We start from the raw sequence: 24,579 nt of genomic DNA on the forward strand, positions 1-24,579 counted from the left end.
TATATTTGAGTATGGAATAATCATGAAAAATACTTCTGAAAAGATAATATTGCAAAAAGCTCTGAGAAACTGAAAAAAATTGTTAAATGGCAGGGTCACGCTAACCTCTGCATATCATCATAACACATCACAAACTTGTTATTTCAAACTCAATACATTTATGTAGTACTTTGGACTTGCCAGGATACTTTGAGGATCTTATTAGCCCCTGATGTGGTTATAATGAAACCGATGATTATGGTATCAATGGGTTATTACACTGCTAAGGTAAAGTAATAAGCACCATGGAAAGAAGAACAAAGAAAGAGTTATGGAAGTTCAGAAAAGGGAAATGTTGCTTGTGTGGGAAGGGGTGAGCTTTGAAGAGCCAAGAGCACTTACTGAGTGCTTACACTCTGCCCTGTTACTGAGGTAGGTACTGTACGTGTTATCTCATTTGAAGGACTTGGGTATGTTGAGTGGTAGAAATGGACATTTTACACAGAGGTAAATGGAAACTTTGGTATTCATCATAGTGTCTGGCACAAAAGCACAATAGCTACTAATATTATTGGTTGTCATTCATTGAGTACTTCCTGGTGCCCGGTGCAATGCTAAGACCCTTCCTACATGCTGTCACATTTCAGCTTCGAAGCAACCCACTTTACACATAAACTCAAGTGAGGTACCTGGTCGAAAACAAATGGCATACTCAGCTAAGAATTTTCTTTTCTTTTTCTTTTTTTAAATAAATGTATTTATTTATTTATTTTTTTGGCTGTGTTGGGTCTTTGTTGCTGCACACGGGCTTTCTCTAGTTGCGGCGAGTGGGGACCACTCTTCGCTGTGGTGTGCGGTATGCGGGCTCCTCACTGTGGTGGTCTCTCTTGTTGTGGAGCACGGACACTAGGCGCATGGACTTCAGTAGGTGCGGCACATGGGCTCAATAGTTGTGGCTTATGGGCTCCAGAGCACAGCCTCAATAGTTGTGGCCCACGGTCTTAGTTGCTCCGTGGCATGTGGTATCCTCCTGGGGCAGGGATCAAACCCGTGTGCCATGCATTGGCAGGTGGATTCTTAACCACTGCACCACCTAGGAAGTCCCTCAACTAAGAATTTTGAAGAGAATGTTTAATAATATTTCCTTTCAAAAGGGAATGTTTTTAGAGGTGTGGGCAGAGTAATGAGAACAAATGAGAGATGTTGAGGCACCCAGGTACGGGCAAAAACAGGAAGCCATTACCACCCTTAGATGTAGATAACTTAAGGGACATTAAGCTGTTCAAGCTGAGCTGCAGTAAACTGGCCACTTTTTTCCAGAGCACAGAAGTTAGGAATTCTCACTTCGCAGCTTTCATCGATATTTTTACATCAAACATTACGGCATAGTTGTGTTGGATCCCTTGATCCCTTCTGCAGCTACTCTGATCAGCATTCATAGCAAACACTTTGAGAATTTGGAGAGGGGGTGGCCCCAAGCACAGCCTCATTATGCATTGAATATTGCCAAATGCTCTTTCTGAAAATGCTGAGTTGCCTTTTCTTTGCATCCTTTTTTTCTTAATATTCATAATGTTGTGTGCTTAAAAGAGGTCTTTAAAGTGTGCTGTTTACCATTTCCATGTAAATAGTTATGTAGGGTTATCAGAACCCAGTCAGGAGCTAGAATCACCAAAAAGGGGGGACCACCAGATAGAAGCTATGGTTATATAAGGGTTTTTGCTAGAACCTTGAAAAGGCAGGAAGGGAGTAAGAAGGGTGAATATGTTGACTTTGCTTTCCTCTTGCCCTCCCATCTCTGGTAAGTGCCTCCCATTGGCCAAAGCCAGCAATAATGGGATCCTAGTCCATGAGGGTCAGTCCTCTTGGGCTCAGAGCAAGACAGAAACTAGTGAAGCATGGGTCTTGGGCACACCAAAATTACACAACTAGAATACAGGAGGCCCAGGAGTCAAAGTCAGGTTTATTATGCCTTATTCACTGCTTTTATGTATTTCTTCTCCATACACATTGCTTGGTAAATATTTGTTTAAAGTAGAAATTCCCAGATGAAAGCTGAAGAAACCAAGGTTAGGAGGCTATGCATCATGACTTTAGGAACCAGAACCCTGGAACCATCTCCTAGTCTGTAAAATGCTGCCTGCCCATTCGACCAAACATAACCATACGTCAAAGGAAATCTGCAGCAGGCAGTTTCCTCCACAGTAAACCTTTTTGTGTCAAACTTAATGATTCTTATCTGGAAGCGCTCAGGACTTAGGTCAGAATGCAGAATTAGGGTATTTACTTGATCTAGTATTTCTAGCACTTTGGATGGATGAGGACACTTGAGCCCCTTTCTCTTTAAGGACTACAACCCCTACCTTCAAATACCCATCCCCAATGAAAGCAAATCTTGTGTCTGCTAAAAATGGAGTAAGAAAGGAGTAAGGCAGGAATTTTTAATTCCAGCCAGGAGAGTATAAACAGCTCTAGGTGTTTCAAATAGAAGGAATTTAAACAGGGAATTAGTTACAAAGATCTTGAAATGTGTGGAAGAGAAAAAGGAGCAATTTGACCCTAAGTCTCAATGTAATTCACAATTACATCCCCAGTACCTGGTATGTAGCAAGGGTTCAAAAATTTGTATTGAATCTATGATTACACTTGTGAGTGAGATTTGGTCTATCAACCTAGGAAGGTCATGGTTCTGCTGGAAAGCATAAAGATATCTATATGACTGCTAATTCAATGGATGTGAGTATGTGGTTTGGCCTTGGGTAAGAAATCATGTTCAAAGCTTTCTGTTCAAAACCTGTCAACGCTACTATATAGCACAGGGAGCTCTACTCAATATTCTGTGATAACCTATATGAGAAAAGAATCTGAAAAAGAATGGATATACGTATAACTAAATCCCTTTGCTGTACACGTGAAACTAACACAACATTGTAAATCAACTACAATCCAATAAAGTAAAAAAAACAAAAACAAAAAACCCCAAAACCCAAGAAACAAAATAAAACAAAAAAGAAATCCCAAAAGCTGTCAATGGATAATATTTAATGAGTACCTGCTAGGTGCTAGATACTATTCCAGGTACTTTTCTAAGCACTTTGTATTGTTAACTTTAACCTTCATAATAACCCTATGATAATAGGTTCATTGTTTCCAATTTCCTAAATGAGGATGAAACTGAGGCAAAGAGCTTTTAAGTAACACAACTAAGATCATACAACAAGAAAATAGCAGAGCCAAGCTTCCACCCACAAAGTTTGGCTTCAGAAGCTACACTCAGTCTCCACACCATATGTCTCTCCACTGCTCAAGTGATGAAAGCTTAGCCTACCTTTCTACCTTTATTTTCCATTTTCCCCGTTATATTCTGGGGCAGAAACCAACTAGCTGTTTTCCTAACCTGTTTCCTCTCCTTTCTGGGCTTCTGGAAGACTATTTCCCAGCTCTTCCCTTTGGTTACTTCCCTTTGGTTACTTCCCTTTGGTTACTGTGTGACTGAGTTCCAGCCAGAGGAAAGTGAGCAGAGGTGATATGTATCACTTCCTGGCTTGGTCCATTGAGCCTCTCATGGTGCCACATGTTCTGTAACTTTCTTTCAGCTTGAGAAAGGTGAGCGTAGTGAACTTGGATGCCATATTTGAAAGTGTTGGAGCCACAAAATGGAAGAAGGCCAGACTCCTGCATGTTGCTTGGAGAGGAGTCAGGAACCAATCAAGAACATCTGTGTTAGCCTTTAAGTGAACAAGAGATAAACTTCTATCAACTTTGTTCCACTATATGGGTGGGGGTCATTTTGTTACAGCAGCTAGAGTTATCTTAACCAATACATACATGATTTGAACTGATCTATTTATCGTTCCTTGAACTCGCATCTAGCTTTTGCACATACTTTTCCTTAGAATGTTCATTCTATCCTTCCAATTATTCACATCCTAAAAATTATTCAAGGCCTAAACCAAGTCCAGTCACCTTCAAGCAGCTCTCTTCTGCTCCCACCAGCCACAGTGATTTCTTTTTCACTTAACTTTCTATAGCACTTTGCTGATTGTATCTCTCATGTGCCCTTAGCATAGCTCTAACTTTGGATGTCTTGTTTTCCCAATAAGCTCTTCAAGGTCAAGGATCATGTTTTAATGCTTCTTGTATGTCTCTGAAGTATATAACATGGTGTTGTGCTTTGAGAACTCTCAATAAATATCTGTGGGGAATATGAATTTATATATGTATTAGACTCAATAAAGTCCATTTTCCAAAAAATAGTCCTTCATTACTCAAGAAGGAAGGCATGTGAAATATAATTTACTGGAGTTCCTGTTTTTATTATTCTTTTCACCAATATACACATTCTGACACTTTTTGACAACTGCTTAGAAGAGACAGAAGGAATGCTAATCAAATTTCAGATGACACAAAACTAGAGGTAATAAATAATGCAGATGATGACAGAATCAAAAAGACAAGTTGGAGTGAAGCAGATAACCTTTAATAGGGATAACTGCAAAACTGGATTAGAAAAAAAAAAAAAAAAACAGTGGCCCAATTTCAGTATGGAAAGTCATGGCTAACACCAATTTATAGGAAAAATCTTTCAGGTTTTAATTGACTGCTGGGCTGGCCTAAGCTCAGAGTGGATAAACGGACTTTGTTTATAATTAGGCTCAGGGCACTTGGTGGCAAAGCATTCAGGCTCTAACATGGCACTAGCATGAATTAAGGTTGCTAGGCGAAAACCAGCTGAAGGTGGGTGAAGCCTCAATGTTAGGTAAGCAGGGGAACAAAGTACCCCCTGGGCAAGCCTGGGCAAGCTCAGAACATGGGGTAACTTGCACCTGTAGCACTGGGTGGGAATCCCCCGCTGAGAACACCATCAAGTGATTTCTGGACACTAATTTGGTGCCAATTTCATATCAGCATGGGTTCCCTGAGAGTTTTCCCTCAGAAGTAGAACCCAGTAGGTCTCAAAGGTTTGTTAGTTTACTTTTGGTCCCACTCCCCAGCGTCAGGGTCAGAACCATCCTTCACTTAAGACCCCTCACTTTCCAAGCTGAGAAATGCCATGTCCTCTGGGTAAATTCAAGTCACCCTTGAAAGTGGGAAGAGAAGGAAGATCACAGCTCCTCTGTTGCTCAATTGGGACAACTGTTCCAGGATCTTTAGCTAGATCTCTCCTAGAAACCTATGTTTCCTAAAAACTGGTTACAACCTAAGTGGATCTTCCCCTCAAAAAGAGCAGAACCCATGGATTATTTAATCTGCAGTGTGTGAGAGGGAAAAAAATAGAAGCTTAGTACCATTAAGAAGGGAAAGGAACTCCCTGAGGGGCATGAAAAAAGAAACGTTCAACAAATATCACGGGAATTCCACGGAGCCTGTACAAGAGTGAGGGAAAGGCAAGGGAGGAGTTTGGAAACCCTCCTTCCCAATGACAAAAGAGTTGTGATGCTCCACGTCTGAAACTGCTCAAGGTGAGCGCACATCTATCGTTGAGAAAAGCACACTTGGTCTTTGCCCCCTGCCTCTGCGGGCCCCGTAGGCAAATAAAATCACATTTTTCGCAAGAACCGATTGCCTTTGAAATACTGTGAGTTTCCATATGCCTATTTCTCTCTCTATATGTTTCTTGGACTCTTCCCCTTTCTTACAGACAGGAAGAAACAACATTCTTTTAATAATCTCCAGTCTCACGTGGGGTGAGGGGTCATTTGCAGAGAAAGTCAGGGTAAGGTGGACTTGGGTGCTAAGACAGTTTCTCACGCTAGGACCTGGGGGTGGAGATGGGGGGTGGTGTCACGTGCTGGGCAACCTGGGACCAGGAGGACAGGGAGAGAAGTCAAAGTATCCGTCCACAAAGGAATCCCATCCTTCGCTTCCCGACCACCAAGAAGCCCCTCCAGTCGCTTTGTGCAGAGTGCGCCTTGGCTCATGTGAGGCGCGCACCTGCGGCGGAACACAGGTAACCTCAGGTCCGGGGATGGCGCCTTTCGGCCGAGATTTCCCCCACCAGCGCGCACCTCTCGCGCTCCCCACTTCCTCGGCCGTTGCCTCCAGCCCCACTCCTCGCGCTGTGCTCGCCACTCCAACTCCCGCCTCGGCGGCTGCAAAGCCGGGAGCGCCGAGTGGGCGCGCGGGCTGCGCGCGGGCCGGCGCCCGGAGCTCTGGGCATGCTCAGTCGCGCGGGCAGGGCTCCGGGCGCGAGCCGGGCTCTCGCTGCACCACATTCATCGTCTGCCAAGAGGAGCCGCCGGGCGCTCGCAGGCTCGGCGCGCGCTGCCCGCGGAAGAGCCGGCCGCCGCGCCCCCCGCCGCCTGGAGCCATGGCCTCGCTCGGCCAGCCCTCCGCCTTCGGCCGGGCCACCCACGTCGTGGTGCGGGCGCTGCCCGAGTCGCTCGGCCAGCACGCGCTGAGGCGCACCAAGGGCGAGGAGGTGGATTTCGCCCGCGCCGAGCGGCAGCACGAGCTCTACGTGGGCGTGCTGGGCAGTAAGCTGGGGCTGCAGGTGGTGCAGCTGCCGGCCGACGAGAGCCTCCCGGACTGCGTGTTCGTGGAGGACGTGGCCGTGGTGTGCGAGGAGACGGCCCTCCTTACCCGCCCCGGGGCGCCGAGCCGGAGGAAGGAGGTAACTGCCTGCCCGGAGACGCGAGGGGCGCGGCCGGGGACGCGCGCCGGGCCCTCCCCCGCCGCCCGCGCCCGACTTGTCGCGGGAAATCGCGGAACTGGCCCCCGGGCTAGTCCAGAACTTCCCATTTGGGCGAGAGGGTGTGTGCGCGAGAGAGTGAAGTTCATTGTTCACGCCTCCCGGCTGCCGGCGCAGCTCGGATGCCTTCGAGAGGACCCGACTGAGTGTGGTTGTGCGGACTCGGGCAGGTGGGTGGGGTGGGGAATCCATGTCACAAGCATTTTTATTGGTAAAGATGAAAAAACAGCAAAGACAGTGCAACTCTGCTTGTTGCCCAGGGAGCGGGGGCAGGGAGGGGTGCCGTTCCAGGAGGGCGGGGGGAGGCTGGGCGAGAGAGCTCCGCGGGGGCTGGTTGATGACCCTGAAGCCCCAAGTGCTGCCAGGAGCTGGGAGCAGGGCGGGCCACGTGAATTAACGCGGTGTCGGTGCCCACAGACCCAGGGCATCCCGAGTTACTTTTCAGTGGTGGAGAGAGTGTCCCGCAGAAAGGGACTGGCAAGTGAATGTAAGGAAACTGGCTTGTTGCTGAGCTGTGGTGTTTGGGTTTGAAAAGCTGTACTCGGTGTAGGGTGTTAGAGTGTGTTGTGTCTGTGTGTTTAATTGGAAATGGTTGTTTCTCAAATTCCATAATTTTTATTCTCTGTATTTTAAAACTCATAGCAATTAGAGCTTTTCGTGTTCTCAAAGGATGGTGGCTACTTTAAAATATTGCCGTTTGTGGGAAATGGCCGTGATTGCTTTAAACACAAGGTAGGTTAGTGAGGAGAGACAGAATGAGATTGGATCTTAAAATGCCATCTGGCCAGGGATTCTTCTCATTGCCTGCTAAGAGCCCAGGCTCAAGACTCTCGGTTGCTGTTGGCATCAAGGGGCATTACAAGAAGCTGGTGGTTTCTTTCATACATGGAGAGTTAGGGATTCCCTCCGCCCCGTTGTCGTTATTCGATTCACATTGGAAATGCCTTATAGAGCTTATAGTTAAAATATGCTTATTCTCCACATGCTTCACTACTTGGTTGATAGAACTTTGCTTAGTCTGAGAGAGTAAGCATATTTGATTTATTTCTCACTGAGATAATCAGCTTTTTTCCCCCCACACTGCCTTAGAAAACCAAAAGAGTAACAGGTCTTATTCTCTAAGCTCTTTTATCTCCTCTGCCACACCTCTCCATCTTTGAGTCTGTGAGATGATCCACTCTGTGTTAAACTGATAAGCATGTAACCCCATTTGAATACTTTCTAATGTGTCCTAGGCCATATGGCAAAGCTGTGGTTTGTGCTTAAAAGAGTAAAATAGATTTTAAAAACCCTTTCAAAATGGTACTCATTTGATGAGACTGGTCCAATTTCCTAAGAGCCTGTAGTGTTTTTAATCATCCATTTCATTTTATTCCTATAATAAAACCTTTCAGATTTTAGCCTTCCTAATACTAAAGTGGGCAGTGATCTGTCTCCCCATCAGATTCTGAGGCATACATCTTAAATTGGCTACACTTTTGTATCAGGCTGGTGGTGCACTGCCAGAGGCCACGTAGTGTAATGGATAAAAACATCAGACTGGATCTAATTCTGTGACCTTGGGGAGTATCTCTTGCCTCAGTTTTCTCACCTGTAAAGTGGACATAATTATACCTATATCATAGAATTGTGGTAATAAATGTATTAATCCATCTGAAATTTAGAGGACAGGACATTTCATGAGTGTTGGTCATTATTATTCACTTACCAGTGGGTCATGGAAGATTTACTGTTTAAGTAGTAAGAAGTCTGCTATATACTGATGCAGTTACAGTGACATTTCCCCTTCCCAGGGTGAAGGGGAGTCATCTTCATGCCTTAGGTTCCATCCTAATCTGCTCTGTAGCACTGCCTCCCAGCTCAAGTTTTGTGCTGGTGTGTGGTCTCTCCCCAGAACACCTTTGCCATTGCACCTGATCTGGATCCGCAGAGTAACCGACCTTTCAGCCAGAGAGAGGAATGCGGACTGTCATGTTGGGTGGGGTGCTTCAAAGATTTCTTTGAAATCTCTCACAGTTTGCTGCCTACGTTGAAGTTAATAATGGTTTGTTAAATGAATGAACAAATGAATTAATGAAATGCTAGTTAGCTAATACCAACAAGTTGATAATAATAACTTCAAGGCCTTCTTGGATTGGAAGAATATGTATATTGAATATATTGAAATATATTGGATATGTATTTCATGTGACACCTATCTCCCTGAGATTCCACAACAGCCGAGGCATTATTTTGAAATTATTAACACTGTTCTCCTTGCCTCCTGTCTCTTCCCTCTCCATTCCATTTTCCACACTGTAGCCAAATTGGTCTTTCTAAAACTCAAATCTGATGCTGTTCCTCCTCTGATTAAAATTCTAGAGAGGCCTCCATTGAGCTTGATAAACCCACTGAGCTGGGCTCTGCTTGCCTTTCCAGCTTCAGTTGCATTTCTGACCCTACCCCAAGTGCCTCTCAAGCCAGGTCCTTTTTTCAAACTCACCATGCTGTTGCTTTTATGGGTGTACTTTCCTCCTTTGCCAGGGATGCTCTTCCTCCTTCCTCTCCTGCGTTTTACCTGGCTGTTCCTGCTCCTGCTTCAGTTCTCAGCTTACTGTTACCATTAATATTATTAGCTAATCTATATTGGGTGCTTGCCATTTGCCAGACATTGTGTGGGATTTATGACATGCATTTCACTGAATGCTCACATCAACTCTTTGAGCTTATTGCTATCATTATTCCTGTTTAAAAGCTGGTGAAACTGAATCTTAGAGAGATCAAATAAATTGCTGAAGATTATAGAGTGGAACTAGTGAAAGCAGGATTTGAACTAAGATTTGCAGGACTCTAAAGCTCTAGTCCCAAGTGCTGTGATATTAGATCTCACCTTGTCAAGCATAGGATTGGTTCTCCTTCTATGAGCACCTCCGTGCTCCCTGTTATGGCATTTATCATACCACATGGTAACTGCCTGCTTATCTTTCTATACCCCCCACTATTATGAAAACTGTGAGGGCAAGGGTCGTGTCTGCATTGTTCAACGTTTTATCCCCTGGGCCTTGAACATGGTTATCATGCAGCAAATACTTTGTTGAACAAAATTATCCATGATTTTAGGTCAACCTTCTTTCTCCCCCAGTATGACGTATTTCATGTTTTGCCAGCATTTCCAATCAGTAGAGTCCCAAAAGTTTCATTACAACTCTACGTAATTTATAACTGTTTTTCCTCTCCCTTTCCATGCCTCTGTTGTTGTTTTGTTTTTATTAAAATCCTGAGAAGTTTCTTCTTAATCAAAACATCATGTTATAATAAATGACTTTTCTTTCTTGGAAGAAAGGACTGAGAACCAAACTCAAGAAAAAGTAACCCTTCTGTGAAAGCTCAGTGTTTGCCATAATGGGGCCTCCAAAGATTAATGAAACACCCTGTCTGCAGCAAGCTTAAGTTTTAGTGACGAAAACTGTAATATAGACAAAGTCAGCAAATAATATTACTTGTCTAAGAACTCTGTGTCTTCAGGAATATGAATGTCTTAATATGTTTAATACTTTGAAAACAAATAAATTAGCCTCAGGAAGCCAATCATTTTAAACGAATCCAGCTTACATTTTAGAAGGAAAAAAAAAGTCGGCTTCTAAATGTCAAAGTCCAGTAAACAAATACCTGAAAGCTAAAGTAAGGCAAGTGACAGGGTATAAGGATTGGATTTTTTTAAAAATAAAAATTTTGTTTCAACTATACATGCCTCAGTACCAAATTCAAAAGGTACAAGAGGATACATGGTGAAAGTAAGTTTTGCCCCCCTCACCTCACCCTTGTACCTGACTACCCAGTTCCCTTCCTTAGAGGCAACGACTAATGCCATTTTCTTGAGTTTTGTTCCAGAAGTTTTTTAGTACTTAATAAATTATTAATTGACAAAGTATACTCAAGGAAAATTGTGAAATATATCCTGTGCCCTTTCACCCCTCTTTCAGATAATGGGTTTAATTATCCTTGCCTGGGGCGTTTGCATTGTTAGCGGCCTCTTTAGGAAGAAGGCTATATGCTTAAGAAAAGGTAATAAATCTCTGAAATAAAAACAGACATCAAGGTAGGGACAGGGGGTCATAAACAGAAAAGGTAAGCAAGACATAGTTGCATAGTAATTCCCCTTCTGTTAGGGTACTTAACTATTTGGACCTACATGTTTTGGTCCTGGTTTATTCTTTGGTTAGGAAAAAGCATAATTATATTGATCTCAGAGGCAAAGTGAACATTAAGATCGTGTCTGATAACCAGCCAAGTTATGTGTGTGTGTGAATCCCATAAAGATGGTATTATTATTAACTCTGTTTAAAAGATAAGGAGATTGAGTCTTGGGGAACCAAGGTTAAGTAACTTGTCTAAAGTTACACACAGCTAGTTAAGTGGCAGAACTGAGCTTCCCATGAAAGTGTAAAGGTCATTTTTGCTTGAAGTGCTTGTTGCCAGTGTGGTTAATTATAATAGAACATTAAATCAATATAAAACTGCTACCTGAGTTTCATTTTATACACTAAAGATATACAGTATAACTTGGTTATTAACTAAGTGAATCATTTTACTTCCCTCCTCTCCTAAATGAGAGTAGATTGTTTTCATTTTAGTTAAAAAAAATAATCCAAGCATTTACATGAAACCCCCAAATTGCTCGGGCACACTTCATGCATAATGGTGCCTTGTTTACCAGCAGACCAGATGATTGCTTTTTTAAATGCATACATTTCCTCAAACTTCTGTTTAACTTCAGGTGAGAAAACTGCCCTCAACCATAATTAGAAATTACCCTGACTGTCACCAAGCTGGAAAGCGAATGCCCTGGAGGCTCTTCACGTGGCAGCAGATTAATGGTTCTTGATAAATCGTCACCTCCAACTGGTTAGAACAACTGCTTTCTTTCAGGGTGTTCTTTTTTCTGACTCTTCTACGTGGCCTTGGCAATAAACGTTTGGAAATTGACTTGGGTGTTGGAAACTGGGATGCATCCAATAAAGTAATCTACTCCCATGTAGTTGATCTTGAAAGCCTTGAAAAGAAAGAACGTAATGATGAGTAGGGAATGACTTCTATTAGATACTATTAGCTGAAAATGAGCTTTCTGCAAAGATTCCTAGAATCATTAGAGAATCATTATAAGACTAAGAAGACAGGAATGGATCCCTTATAACTCAGATATGCTGGGAAATTGCTTTTGCCTATTTTCAAATTCTTATGGAGCTTAGATTTGATCAAAATTAGGCATCCAGTCCATTAATATAAACCACAACAGAGAAAAATCTACTTAAGACTTTTGAGCAGATTTACCTTCTATTGTCTTTGCATCATAGATAAATTATTCATGAACCTCAATATAAATTTGGAGATACATGTTTAAAAAATGAGGGATGGTTATTATTTATTTTATGGCATTTACTGTTAAAATCTGTAACCACTTCAAAAAGCCTAGTTTTCTGACTAGAGATCTGGACACATGGTAGAGTTTATCCCCCTAATCAAGAGGTATCATAATTAAAGATAAAATAACTGAAATCTTAATGAGAAAAGGTTTCACTTATATCTTATACAGAACACAGTGCATTGTTCACCCAAGATGGTAGATATTTACTGTAACAAAATCCCTGATGTTCCATCAGAATGCTCCCCTGACCTTTGAAGTTGGCTTTCACTGCTTTCCCTAAACTGCTGTTAGGTATTAAGTCTGTCAGAGTCCTCAGGAGCATTTCATAAACAGGCACTTTTTATCCTAATGGACAAGCAAGAGTCATCTCAAACAACAGATCCCATTTAAAAATGTGTACGTGTAACACCATCCCAGTTTACTTTGTTATTGTCAAATAGTGTAATAACATACATTGTCTTCCTGAAACTGAGTGCTGACAGAGGGGTAGTATCACATAGAAAGGAATAAATCACCAGACTTTAGACTCCTGTTCTAAATGTCTAGATCATCTAAGCAAGTATAACCAGAGAAATAAGCACAGCAGACTACGAAAATAGATAGAAGTACAAATTAGTACAGGGTTGGTTAAATTTTGCCCAGTGAATCAATGTGGACAAACCTGAATTAGTTTAACATAGCAAATTAAAGGGAATACAACTTTTAGTCTGCTTTTATAGCTAGATGGGCTTACGGGATAAGTTATCACTCTGATGAAGATGAATATATCAGTATTTTGCTTGATTTGAATATGAGCAAGTAAATCTTTGACTTAATTAAAAATATGTTTACCTTGATTCCTTTGTTCTTCTTTTGTTTAAGAAATATTGAAGTTTTCTAATGTGCTTCTAGCAGTAATGATGAGTGCCATGATTGCATTAAAAATGACTGTGAAATTGAGTTATTTGTAGTGAGGTGGATGGACCTAGAGTCTATCATACAGAGTAAAGCAAGCCAGAAAAAGAAAGACAAATACCATATGCTAACTCATATATATGGAATCTAAAAAAATGGTACTGATGAACTCAGTGACAGGGCAAGAATAAAGATGCAGATGTAGAGAACAGACTTGAGGACAAAGGGTAGGGGACGAAGGGGAAGCTGGGACGAAGTGAGAGAGTAGCATTGACATAGATACACCACCAAATGTAAAATAGATAGCTAGTGGAAAGCTGCTGTATAACACAGGGAGATCAACTCGGTTGGTGATAACTTAGAGGGGAGGATGGGAAGGAGTCGTGGGAGGGAGGGGATATGGGGATATATGTATAAATACAACTGATTCACTGTGTTGTACAACGGAAACTGGCACAACAGTGTAAAGCAGTTATAATCCAGTAAAGAGCTTTAAAAAATGACTGTGTTTTTGAAGGTGAAGGCATAATAGTTGCATCAATTACTATCACGCATGTAGTATGTTTGTGCATTCAGCAACTGTCTGCTACACACCAGGCCCAATGTTTAGTGCTGGGGGGATGTGGGTGAATTAGATACCACTGATGCCCACAAGGACCTCACAGTCCAGCTAGGGCGGCAGACCCGTGGCAGACATTTGCAGAAAAAGAGGACAGGGTTTTATGACGGAGCTCGGTCTGGTACTGTGGAACCTCTAGGAGGTGGGTCTGACCTATACCAGGACTTCTCAGAAGTGATTATTGGGTTAGAAGTAACCAGGGGAAGACAGAGAGGGGCAACCTTCAGAGATAGAGAGCACTATGAGATAGGATTGAGGGTGATGGTACAGTAAAAATTAATTTCACTCACATTCGGAAGGATACAGGATTGAGAAAGGCCTGCCTGTGTCCCCTCAGATCTCTGAGATCTCAATTTCCAGTTCCCAGTTCACCAGGAGAACCACATCCTTAACCACATTTCCTGTTTGGGGCCCAGAAGGAGTTGGCTGCCTGACACACCCCATTAGCTCTGCTCCCGTCTTTTCTCCTATCGTGTGCTCCATCAAGGTCTGGCCTTCCTTCTAGGATTCCTGAATAGCACAGTTTGGGAACCATATAGTCTTGGCCCTGGAGTGGACTTAAGTCCACTCCAAATCTGAGATTCATTCCTTCAGGTTGCTAAAATGTCATTTGGCTGGGTAGTAATTTTTTCCCTTGGCCCAAAATTTGCACATTAGGATCTGTCAAGCAAACCTGGCATCCGCCATGTATAGGTGCGTGATATTATCCATGTCAATGGCAGGTAAGAGAAAACTCTTTCCTATTCGCTGTTGAAATGTGTTTTAATTCACAAATCTTTCCATCTTGGCAGTAGGCACCATTGAATCTCACATTAATATAAATCAAGTGCAGCTGAAACTGAGCACGCATTTATAATCACAGGTTGAATTTTGTACAAGCTGTGGAAGACAGCATGGTCAGGATACAACACTGTTCTAGATATTAGAGGACACTGGTTTTGATTTTTTTTTTTAAGATTTTTTTTTTTTTTTGACCTGGACCATTTTTAAAGTATTGAATTTGTTACAATATTGCTTCTGTTTCATGTTTTGGTTTTTTGGTAGCGAGGCATGTGGGATCTTAGCTTCCTGACCAGGGATTGAACCCGCACCCCCTACACTGGAAGGTGAAGTCCTAACCACTGGACCACCAGGGAACTCCCTGGTTTTGATTTTTGCAGTGATAATAAGATCTAATATTCTTTCCAGCTTGGAGATGCTATACTTTGCTTTTGGAACTCAGGGTGTGTTAGGGTGGAAAGTGGAGAGTGGGAAAGAGATAGGGAGATGGGGAAATTATAATAATTTATATTTGTGAGATGGGATTGGGGTTCGATGAATAAAAAAATACTGGATTTTATTCAACCCAAGGCATTATATGTGTTTTACTTAATTGACCAATCGTTTAAACTCATGCCTTGCTAATGATAACCCATTATGAGATGAAGTTGAATTTGCTAACTCTATTTCAGAATCTCTGCTTTCTCAACCATTTATGTAGCACATTTGGTAAGAAATTTTTCCTATAGAAAACTTTAAATAAAAGCCATTGAAAAAGCATAAGAGTCCTAGACTCACACTCCCATCACACATCACTGTCATCAGTGTCTACCAGCTGCTGTTTCTGTGGTGAATGTGAATCAATGGCCCAAAGAAATGGAGAGAAGTGGATATAAGGTATGTGCTGTGAGTGCTTTTTCTGTTATAACTAAAAGTCTTGACTTGCCCATAGCACTTCTTTCTTATAAACCTTCCATGCATATGTGCTGATTTCCATCTGGTGCTGAAATTTGAGTTTCGTTTTCCAGATTTTGACTTTTGTCTTCCAAAAAATGCATAGTTATTTTCCTGAATAAGTACAAAAAAGTAAAAGATACTCATTTAAGTGTAGCCTTTCTGTAGTAAGCTGCGTACAGATTAAGACTGTTGACACAGTAAGATATTGATGTAATTATTTTTTTAAACTTGGAGATATGCTTGTGGTAAACTTAGACATTTTTAGCCTGAAATGATTCAAAAAATAGAAATTAGTTAAATAATCTCAGTGCACTTACAAGATAAAAATAGAAGAAAAATACATCCATTTTATTCTTTAAATATTTTTTGAATCATAAGGAAACTTTCATGTTACACGGAAAGAGTAATGTAACTAAAGCTTGGCTTTGGGTCATATTTTAGACCATTTGTGATATAGACATATTTTCCAATTCAAGAGTTTTATGTGGAGAAGTTTAAGTCTAGTGCTTTATTTTGAGGTGCTCAAACTATTTTTGCTCTTGCTTTTGGTATTCTCCTAACTTTCTGTGTGCCATCTCAGTCCTTTATCAAGGGTCCTGGTTTTCTGGCTCCCCTTTCTCTGAAAGATGCACTGTTGGGAGAGAGAGGGATCATTGTCAAAAAGGGAACTCATTTCTTTTCTCTGTTACTTCCAAACTAAACACCTCTAAAGCTTTAGGCCTCCCCTAATCTCCAGGCTTCTCCAAGCCACCCCAAATTTATAAGCAGTTTAACTCTGAATAGAGCACAGCTTTAAGACAAGGCTTTTAGTACAGAGAGAGAGTGTGTGTGTGTGCCTTCAAATTACTGCCATCCATCCACTATCATGGGGTCATGAAATCAATTTAGTGGGTCATGTCCAGCTCTTTTATTTTTATTATAATAGAATCAATAGAAAATGTCAGAGTACATGGCAACAGAGGGTCAGTATTTTTTCATGAAACCTTTCACTTTATACATTTGTGTTTGTGTGTGTATTAATTGGGAATATAAAATATGTTTCTCACTCTGAGTCATGGTAAGGAAAAAGTGTAAAAACTCATTATATCTTCTTTCAACCAGATTGTACCACTCAGCCTTTTATGGAAATTCTAGAGGGCTGTGCCTATTGGCCCCTGGGTTCTGGGAATCATGGCCAAAATCCCAAATGCTTCTCTATGCATATCAAAGCACACTGATTTCCACTTGCTTGGGTTGACTCCTTACAGTGACAGTGTCCTGGCTGTTTGAATTGATGCACATCCAACACCAACAACAAAAAGCATAATTGGGGAACATGAGGAGGAAGAAGACTGTCAACTTGACTATTTGCTGGGAGCTGATTCTACCTCCCCTTCTTTGGTGACATTCTAAATCAGTTAAAGGGCTCGTTACATTGACCAAGGAAAACGTAGTTTCCATCTGAACGTGCATCTTTTTCATGTTTTGGAGCGTAGACTAGGTGGCGGCAGCACACACTGAGCCCCTTGCGTCAGGAGGGGTTGTGCTCCTGCCTCTTGCCACCTGCAGCCCCCAGGTGGAAGCTGAGATCTGCACTGACACTGGGAGACGTCAGGGTCCGATGGCAGGGTTTGGCTGCAGGCACTCTTGAAATGAGGACAGAAACTCAAATACCTTTTTGTTGTTGTTGCTCAGAGAACCCCAGAATGTATCAAAACACAGAATGTGCTAAAACAATTATAATGTTCAAGTCATTCTCAGACTGCTTCTTAGAGGCCTAGAAGGGACCTTGAAAATCCCTGCTTCCATCATTTTTTTCACACATCTGCAACACTAAATGGGTGGAAATCTAGCCTTTATGGAAGAATGCCCAAAGAAAATTTAGTTTTCTTCCCCAGGTAACACATTTCAGCAATATTTGTTGTTGATGGTGCCCATTTAAATAGGAAACACTTGGACCGTTGTATAGGTTGTGGTTCATTCTGAGAAAGTGTATTTGACTGGCGAGTAATGAATTAGTCTGTGACCACAGGGAAACAGAGCATCAGGTTTTCAGTGGTAATCCCCTTTTCACAGCTGAGCAGCTTAGTACTAAGAGTGAAGTGTGCTCCTCACACATGCTCTTTTGTCCCCCCTGCCCGCAGAAGGAACGCTTTGAAGATTTTGATGAGACATTAATGATAGAGGCAAAGTGTGTGACTATGACTGGAGAAATTGTGTGTTTGTAGGGAAAGGGCTTGGAATTGTGCATCTTGAAGCTATAATTGCATGAGAAAAAATGGGTAGTGCAATTGTCATGTTCGTGTCTGCATTTTTCTTTGTAAGCACTCAACTGGATAACTGAAGCCACTGAATGGTTTCCAAGAAAACTGAGGATTAATATTGCTTCTAAACTTGACCCCAGAGAGAAGCTTCTTGGTGAGGGGGAGGAATGATAGGGATTTAAGTTAGAACATTTTATTGAAAGTAAATGCAGAAAAACATACAAGATACAACCCATTGGCCTCAAAGAGGCTGAGGGCTCAATTATGATTCAATACACGCTCCCTGAGACACTCGCCTGCCCTGAGGTCAGCCTAATGACTGGAAATTCCACAAATGTAACAGCCACTGTCCCTTGACCTGTTTAAAACACAACACAACACAACACACACACGCACACAGATACATTCTGTATCAGGTTTGGATAAAACCAATTTTCTAACAATACCTTCCTTGTAAATAATGCTTTGTAGTAATGTGGGTCATCAAAAGTGATTAGAGGGGACTTCACTGGTGGTGGAGTGGTTAAGAATCCGCCTGCCAATGCAGGGGACACAGGTTCAAGCCCTGGTCCGGGAAGATCCCATATGCCCGTGGAGCAACTAAGCCCGTGTGCCACAGCTACTGAGCTTGCGCTCTAGAGCCGGGGAGCCACAACTATTGAACTCGCATGCCACAACTACTGAAGCCCGCATGCCTAGAGCCCGTGCACCACAACAAGAGAAGCTACTGCAATGAGAAGCCCACGCACCGCAACGAAGAGTAGCCCCCGCTCACCACAGCTAGAGGAAGCCCACATGCAGCAACAAAGACCTAATGCAGCCAATAAATAAATAAATATTAGTGGGAATCTTGAGTCACATTATTTTGGTGGACCACTAGCCAAGAGAAATATTTTTTAATGAATTCTGCTTTTTCACTGGACTTTTTCAGTCTGTGATTGCCTCTATGTTGCCCTCCTTTCCCCTTGATTTTACCATTTCCTGGAGCTGCCACCGGAGCATAAAGAGCATGTGCAGTTCCTGGAGATTCCCCGCCTTCCTTTATGCCCCTCTTGTTAGGGAGTTCCTGTAACACCATGCATGGGTCCTCATATCCTGGCTCTGGCTAGTGATTGTCAAAGTACAAGTTTCAACTCTTAAGGAGATCATGAAGTCAGCCAAGTGCATCACTCCACTTTTTGTTTGTTTTTTGTAATGAACTGGGTTCGATGTTTCTTTTTTTGTTTTTTTTGAGTCTATTTTTATTTCTTTATTTCAGATCTTTATTGGAGTATAATTGCTTTACACTGTTGTGCCAGTTTCAGCTGTACAACAAAGTGAATCAGCTGTATTTATACATATATCCCCGTATCTCCTCCCTCTTGAGCCTCTCTCCCACCCTCCCTATCCTATGAAGTGGATTTGATATTTCTAATAGAACTATCAGAGTGTGTGCATAAGATAGCCAGGTATTGTTTCATGCAACTTTTGTCTCCTTTATTCACATACGCACACACACACATATATATATATATTCCCCTGTGTATTGTGGATCCCAGTGTAAAGTGTATTTCTTACTGTGGGTCATTGTCATTGAAATCTACCTATTTAGAAGACCAGCATGAAACTTAAATACTATCATTTTAGTTTTTGTTGAGACTCTTCGCTGTTTGCAGCAACAGTAGAATTTTGGTGTGCATCAAAGGCACTTAACTTTCATTGAGCAAATGGGCAACTTGGTCTCAGACACTCCTTTCATTACTTAATAGAAAGGTAAGGCCACTCACTAAGTGCAGCAAAGTGTATGAGGTGGAGAGGAAGAGAAGAAAGGCAAACAGTGGAAAGGTAGCAAAAAAATAGTTGGAAAGTCTTGGGCTTTTCTCAGTGAATAAGCGTGTTCAAATATCAAGGACTCCCTCACATAAATGCTATAGAGTATTTTTGTACACTTACAAGTCATATGTTTCTCTGTAAACCAAAGTATGATGCTATGCTGTTACAGCCCAGGATGGCAGGTGTTCAGAAAGCACACCTCTTACTAAAAAGGCAACATTAGAGCCCTGTGCATTTTCATGTTTTGTGGACCATAGCCTCGTTTCCACTGATCCTACTCTCCCCTGCTCCCCACTGATATGTCCACCTGCATCTTCGGCTTGCTCCACTCCCCAAATCCATCGTGGCTTGAGGTGCCTAATCATCTCAGGTGCTTCAGTCGTCCTCATCCCGGCTTGCTCACCTGTCACACAGAGCCTGGTATGTAGAGACATGTGCCTTTAAACTGACTCAGGAGGCAGACTGACACCTGTGACATTCCTTGAGCTGTGCTGTCTCTTCCCTTCCGTGTGCCCCGGGGGGGTGGAAAAGTACAGCTGTGAATTCAGATTGTGGTTCTACTGCTGATTAGCAGTGTGGCCTTCAGCAAGTTGTTTTCAGTTTCATCATCTGTAAAAACTGGAGTAGTTTTGATGACCCTATAACTTTGTTATGATGATGAGATCTATTTGCATGTTAAAGTGCCTAGTGGTACCAATCAGGAGTAGCTTTTCCATCAGTGATCAGTCCCTTCTCTTTCTGTGGTTATCTGCTTTCTGTCTTTCTAGAGAGCAGTCATTCAAGCCCCTGAGGACTGAGGCTGTGCTTTTCTCTTGCTACTTTCTCTCCCTGGAAACTGGAGACCTCTGTCCCTTTGGCTGTGGCCTTGCTGCCTGGGGCCTGCCCAGACATTGAGACTCTGCCTAGAGTTGGGATTCACAGGTCTTGTGTTTTGGTCTCCTGTGCTGACTCCCCATGAAACCTGCCAGGAGGTTGGGAAGGTCTTTGGAAACATCCAGTTGAGCTTGAACCTTAGCGGTGGCTGTCCAGTCTCCCAGACCCAAAAAGGCAGGTATTATGTAGGCTATGTTCTTCTCTCTACCTCACTTTTTAAGGAGTAAGTCATCATATTCAACTGAATCAAAAGATAGTACTCTTTCTATAATTCTTCTTCATCCTTCTGATCTGCTGAGTAAATGAATAGTTAGAGAATCTCTACCTTTAAGCTTACCATTTGTACTGGTTGTGTATGGGTGTTTAGATTTGAATTCACATTTCCAACACCTTTACACATTTAATATCTTTTCCATTTTTAAGAACCTTTAGGACTTCCTAGGTGGTGCAGTGGTAAAGAATCTGCCTGCCAATGCAGGGGACGTGGGTTCGAGCCCTGCCCTGGGAAGATCCCACATGCCATGGAGCAACTAAGCCCGTGCGCCACAACTATTGAGCCTGTGCTCTAGAGCCCGTGAGCCACAGCTATTGAGCCCATGTGCCACAACTATTGAAGCCCACACGCCTAGGGCCCGTGCTCCACAACAAGAGAAGCCACTACAATGAGGAGCCTGCACACCACAATGAAAAGTAGCCCCTGCTCTCAGCAACTAGAGAAAGCCTGTGTGCAGCAATGAAGACCCAACACAGCCAGTAAATAAAATAAATAAATAAATTTATAAAAAAAAAAAAAGAAAAGAACCTTTAAAATTCTTCTTACATTGCAAGGTGAAATTCCACCTGGAGTTGAGCCTTGGTTCCACTTCTCAGTTACATCACCTTGGGCGATTCACGAGTTTCAGTTTCCAGTTATCTTTTTTGTCTGCTTCCCAAGGGTGTTGAAGATCGAAGTGTTCTGAGTACTGTGATGCCCTCTATAAATGTGATTCCCTTGGTAACATTGTTATGATGAGTGATAGATTGTACATAATGTAGTTGTAACATTATTATTTAGGAGCTGGAGGTGACTAGCTTATTCTTGATGATGTCTCTGACTGAATAGATTTGACCATGTCACTATGACCACTAAGCTCTGACAACCCTTTGAGAGGGTTAAGAGGGTTGAGATAAAAAGAGGCTACTCTTAGAAAGCTCCAGGCAACTCTGAAGGCCTACTACTTGTTAGCAAGATGAACTTGGGCAAATAACATTTGGGTACAACTGTCATCTGTCCAAAAGAGTCACATGACTTTTGTTCATTCAACAAGCAATTACTATCGTTGAGTGCCTGCTATATGTACAACTGATAAAGTAAACAAATATGACACCTACCCTGATGGAACCTGAAGTCTAATTGGGGAGATACACATAAAATAATCACAAATATATGTGTACTTCAAAACAGTTGTAAGGACCTACTGTATAGCACAGGGAACTATATTCAATATAATAACCTATAATGGAAAAGAATCTGGAAAAGAGTGTATGTATGTATGTATGTATAACTGAATCACTGCTGTATACGTGAACCGTCAATCAACTATACTTCAGTAAAAAATAATAAAAAATAAATTTCAAATGAAAATATTTTTTAAAAAGTGGTAAGTGCTGCAAAGGAAAAGGATGACTTGCCTCATAAGATTGTGAAAAGTTCATAGGAAACCTTAGCTGGAAAGGGCCTGAATATCAGTTCTTAGATGAGATCTCTCATTAAATAATAGGCAATAAGTGTTTGTTGATCAAATGATACATAGCTGGCTGAATATGGTATTACCAGAGCCCTTCCCCCAGGCACTAAAGAGGTAGGTTGTCTGAGCAGGACCTGGACTAGAAGTCTTCAGACCTCTCTACTTAAAACCTGTGGGCTAGTGGATGATCACTGAGAACTTCAGGATTCCTCTCCGCAAACTAGGGTGATGTTGCTCTCCGTCACCCTCTGCTGTGCTGAAGTAAAGAAACAATGAAAGCACTCTGTAAGGATCATGGTTGTGGGTATTATGTAGTGGCTGCCTCTGAGCTCTACACCCAGCACCTGTAGGAATGGGGCCATCGCCTGGCGTGCCACATCTCCCATGATGGGTCCCCAGTCCCATAGTCCTCTGCAGAAGCCTTAGGACCAGCTCTTGGGGTCCTGGCCTGCCTCACGTGGCTCTCAGACCTTTGACAGCAGGATCTACAGCAGTGGCATAGAGTGTATCTGGCTTTTTTACCCCATGTTAAGGGACTAGCTAGTTTATGTTACTCCTGGGAGAGCCCTCTAGCTATGAGAGACGGAGGAGACCAATTGTATCAGAATATGCACCCTCTAAGTAGAGTTTGGGCTCTAGGTAGGCTCCAAGCACGTGTATGGCTATCACTTACCATTTGCTATGCTTGCTGCTTTGTTTACCCTACTTCATCTCACCCTTACAAATTCCCCCATTTTACAGATGGAAAAACTGAGGAGAGGTAACATGACTTACGGTCAAATGCTTACTACATAGTGAGATAGGAGCCAGGTCTTTCTGACTACCAGGCCCAGGCGTGTGGTCATAAGAGAGGAGAGATGGCAAACTACCATGCTGACCGTTAGAGAATTTGGGTTATTGAGACCCACAGCCACAGGCAGCTGCCCCATCTTTTAGTGAAGACATCAAGAATAAGAGACAAAGGCTTCCTTTCTTTTTTTTTTTTTTTTTTTCAGGCTTTGGGAAGTTTATTCCATCATTCAGTGATTTCACATCCTTTTATACACATTTATGAAAAAAGGCTTCCTTTCTGAAGACAGAGTTTCAGCTCAGCAACTGCTTATCCCTCTATCCCTCATCCATGAGGCCAGCCCAGAAACCTCCCCCAGCCAGCAGAATCACAGAGGGCCCAGCCAGTGTCTCCAGCCCTGCATTTAGTCTGGGCTTGATATTTGTTGGCAAGGTTCCTTGCCAAATAATTAAGCAACCCACGGAGAACTTTGACCTTAACTTGTACGTGCAGGAGGGCATGCTGAGTAAGAGTCTGGACAGGAATCCTGGGAATGGCCCCAGCTTGAGGAAATATGCCCCCCCCCCCCGCCCCCAGCCCTGGCTCTTTGGAATAAAGAACAAGGGTTAATTTCATCCACACTGACTCTTGCTCAGTCTCCCCAGCGCTGATTCAAAAGGAAAATTTATGTGAAAAATGGGACATGGATTGTCACTATTCTGGAAATAGATGGTACCCTAACTCTGTGTGTCACAAACCCCAGGTCAACAACACAAACAATGATACAAGCCCCATACAAGCAAGCTGCAACTTGTCCAATTCCTGTGCACCTACGTTTTGGTTAAGGGAGCAGAGATGCACATAGAAGTATGCCCAGACGTTGTTCTCCCTGTATCTTAGAGGAGGGAGGATAGGATAGCATGCCTGGCTTTGGGTCCCAGCATCCCTTAAGCCCGTAACTAAGAGGCTGAACTTCTGTGATGGCTTGGGTAAGCCCTTGGCTCCTAACCCTCCCTCACTCTTCAGTCTTGCTCTTGGGACCACTATTACCCCGATTCAAGCAAAATTAGTGCATTACTGTGACATTACAGAGTTTGTACAGCTCTGATTTTATTCTTATGAATATCCCGTCTCCCCTCTGTAGAGGACTAGAGTCCTGCCTCTGGACTCCAGCCCCCTGGGGACCTGCCTCTGGCCAGTTCTAACTTGTGAACCCTGTGGTCTGCCTATCTCTGCACCATCACATCCTCACGCCTCTCGACCCTGCCTCCCGCTGGTTCCTGGCACCATGCTGTCTGGAGAATCTGCCCCACCTGCTTGGACTTCCACCCACCAAATGTGTCTCCGTGTGCCCGGGTCTAGTTTTCAGGTTCATAGACCCCTTCCAGTGTGACCCACCTTCTCCCAGTGAATCCCTTCACAATAAACAACAGCAATAATAATATCATTTATCATGTATTTATTATGAGTCAGCAGTTGAAGTGCGTTATTCTCACCAGCTGTTTTGGTCCTGTTCCAAGCCCTTGGAGCAGTCTAGCTCTTAGCAGAGGAAATTAAAGGACCCCTTGGTCAATAGGTCAGTGGGTCAGCCTCATCATTTCTGCTACTGGCCTTGCTCTAACATGACCCTTGCTCATTTGATACTCTAAAGTTGGGCCCTGGTTGCATTAACTAGGTTTATATCTTGACCCTCTTGGCTGGTTTGCTGCCTGGATCCCCCACGAAAGACCTCAAGACTGACCTCTAGTCCTTGTGTGAGAGAATCCCTGAAACCGACTGCCAAGCCCTCTGGTGCCATGTTGTGCTAGCCCTCTCATATACCTGCCTGGTAAAGTGTCAGGCCAAACACCAG

General features: G+C 42.8%; 2 protein-coding genes across 13 annotated transcripts in view; both read left to right on the plus strand.

The window, feature by feature from the left end:
* The window catches only part of DDAH1 (dimethylarginine dimethylaminohydrolase 1), a 237,923-nt gene that overhangs the window by 94,162 nt on the left and 119,182 nt on the right, over positions 1-24,579 (plus strand). Inside the window, exon 1 of one of the 12 annotated variants that reach the window (XM_057714440.1) lies at positions 6,618-6,840. The exons of the other annotated variants lie outside the window; for them this stretch is intronic. The gene's annotated coding sequence lies outside the window, so the exon portion shown is untranslated. Of the gene's footprint in view, positions 1-6,617; positions 6,841-24,579 lie in introns of those variants that run through there. 12 annotated transcript variants of the gene reach the window in all.
* On the plus strand, positions 6,163-23,105 carry LOC130839856 (N(G),N(G)-dimethylarginine dimethylaminohydrolase 1-like). The gene is made up of 2 exons (XM_057714454.1): positions 6,163-6,592; positions 22,954-23,105. Exons 1-2 carry the CDS (start codon positions 6,290-6,292, stop codon positions 23,029-23,031), a joined length of 381 nt encoding a protein of 126 aa, XP_057570437.1. The 5' UTR covers positions 6,163-6,289; the 3' UTR covers positions 23,032-23,105.

The sequence above is a fragment of the Hippopotamus amphibius genome, chromosome 1 (genome assembly GCF_030028045.1).
Source record: "Hippopotamus amphibius kiboko isolate mHipAmp2 chromosome 1, mHipAmp2.hap2, whole genome shotgun sequence".
In the NCBI taxonomy this organism is placed as follows: Eukaryota; Metazoa; Chordata; class Mammalia; order Artiodactyla; family Hippopotamidae; genus Hippopotamus; species Hippopotamus amphibius.

What these genes read in the sequence shown, in the direction of transcription:
- LOC130839856 (XM_057714454.1), top strand. Translation starts at nt 6,290, where the DNA reads ATGGCCTCGCTCGGCCAGCCCTCCGCCTTCGGCCGGGCCACCCACGTC. An exon ending in CGCCGAGCCGGAGGAAGGAG is followed by an intron (nt 6,593 to 22,953) that starts GTAACTGCCTGC and finishes TTTTTTTTTCAG; the next exon opens with GCTTTGGGAAGTTTATTCCA.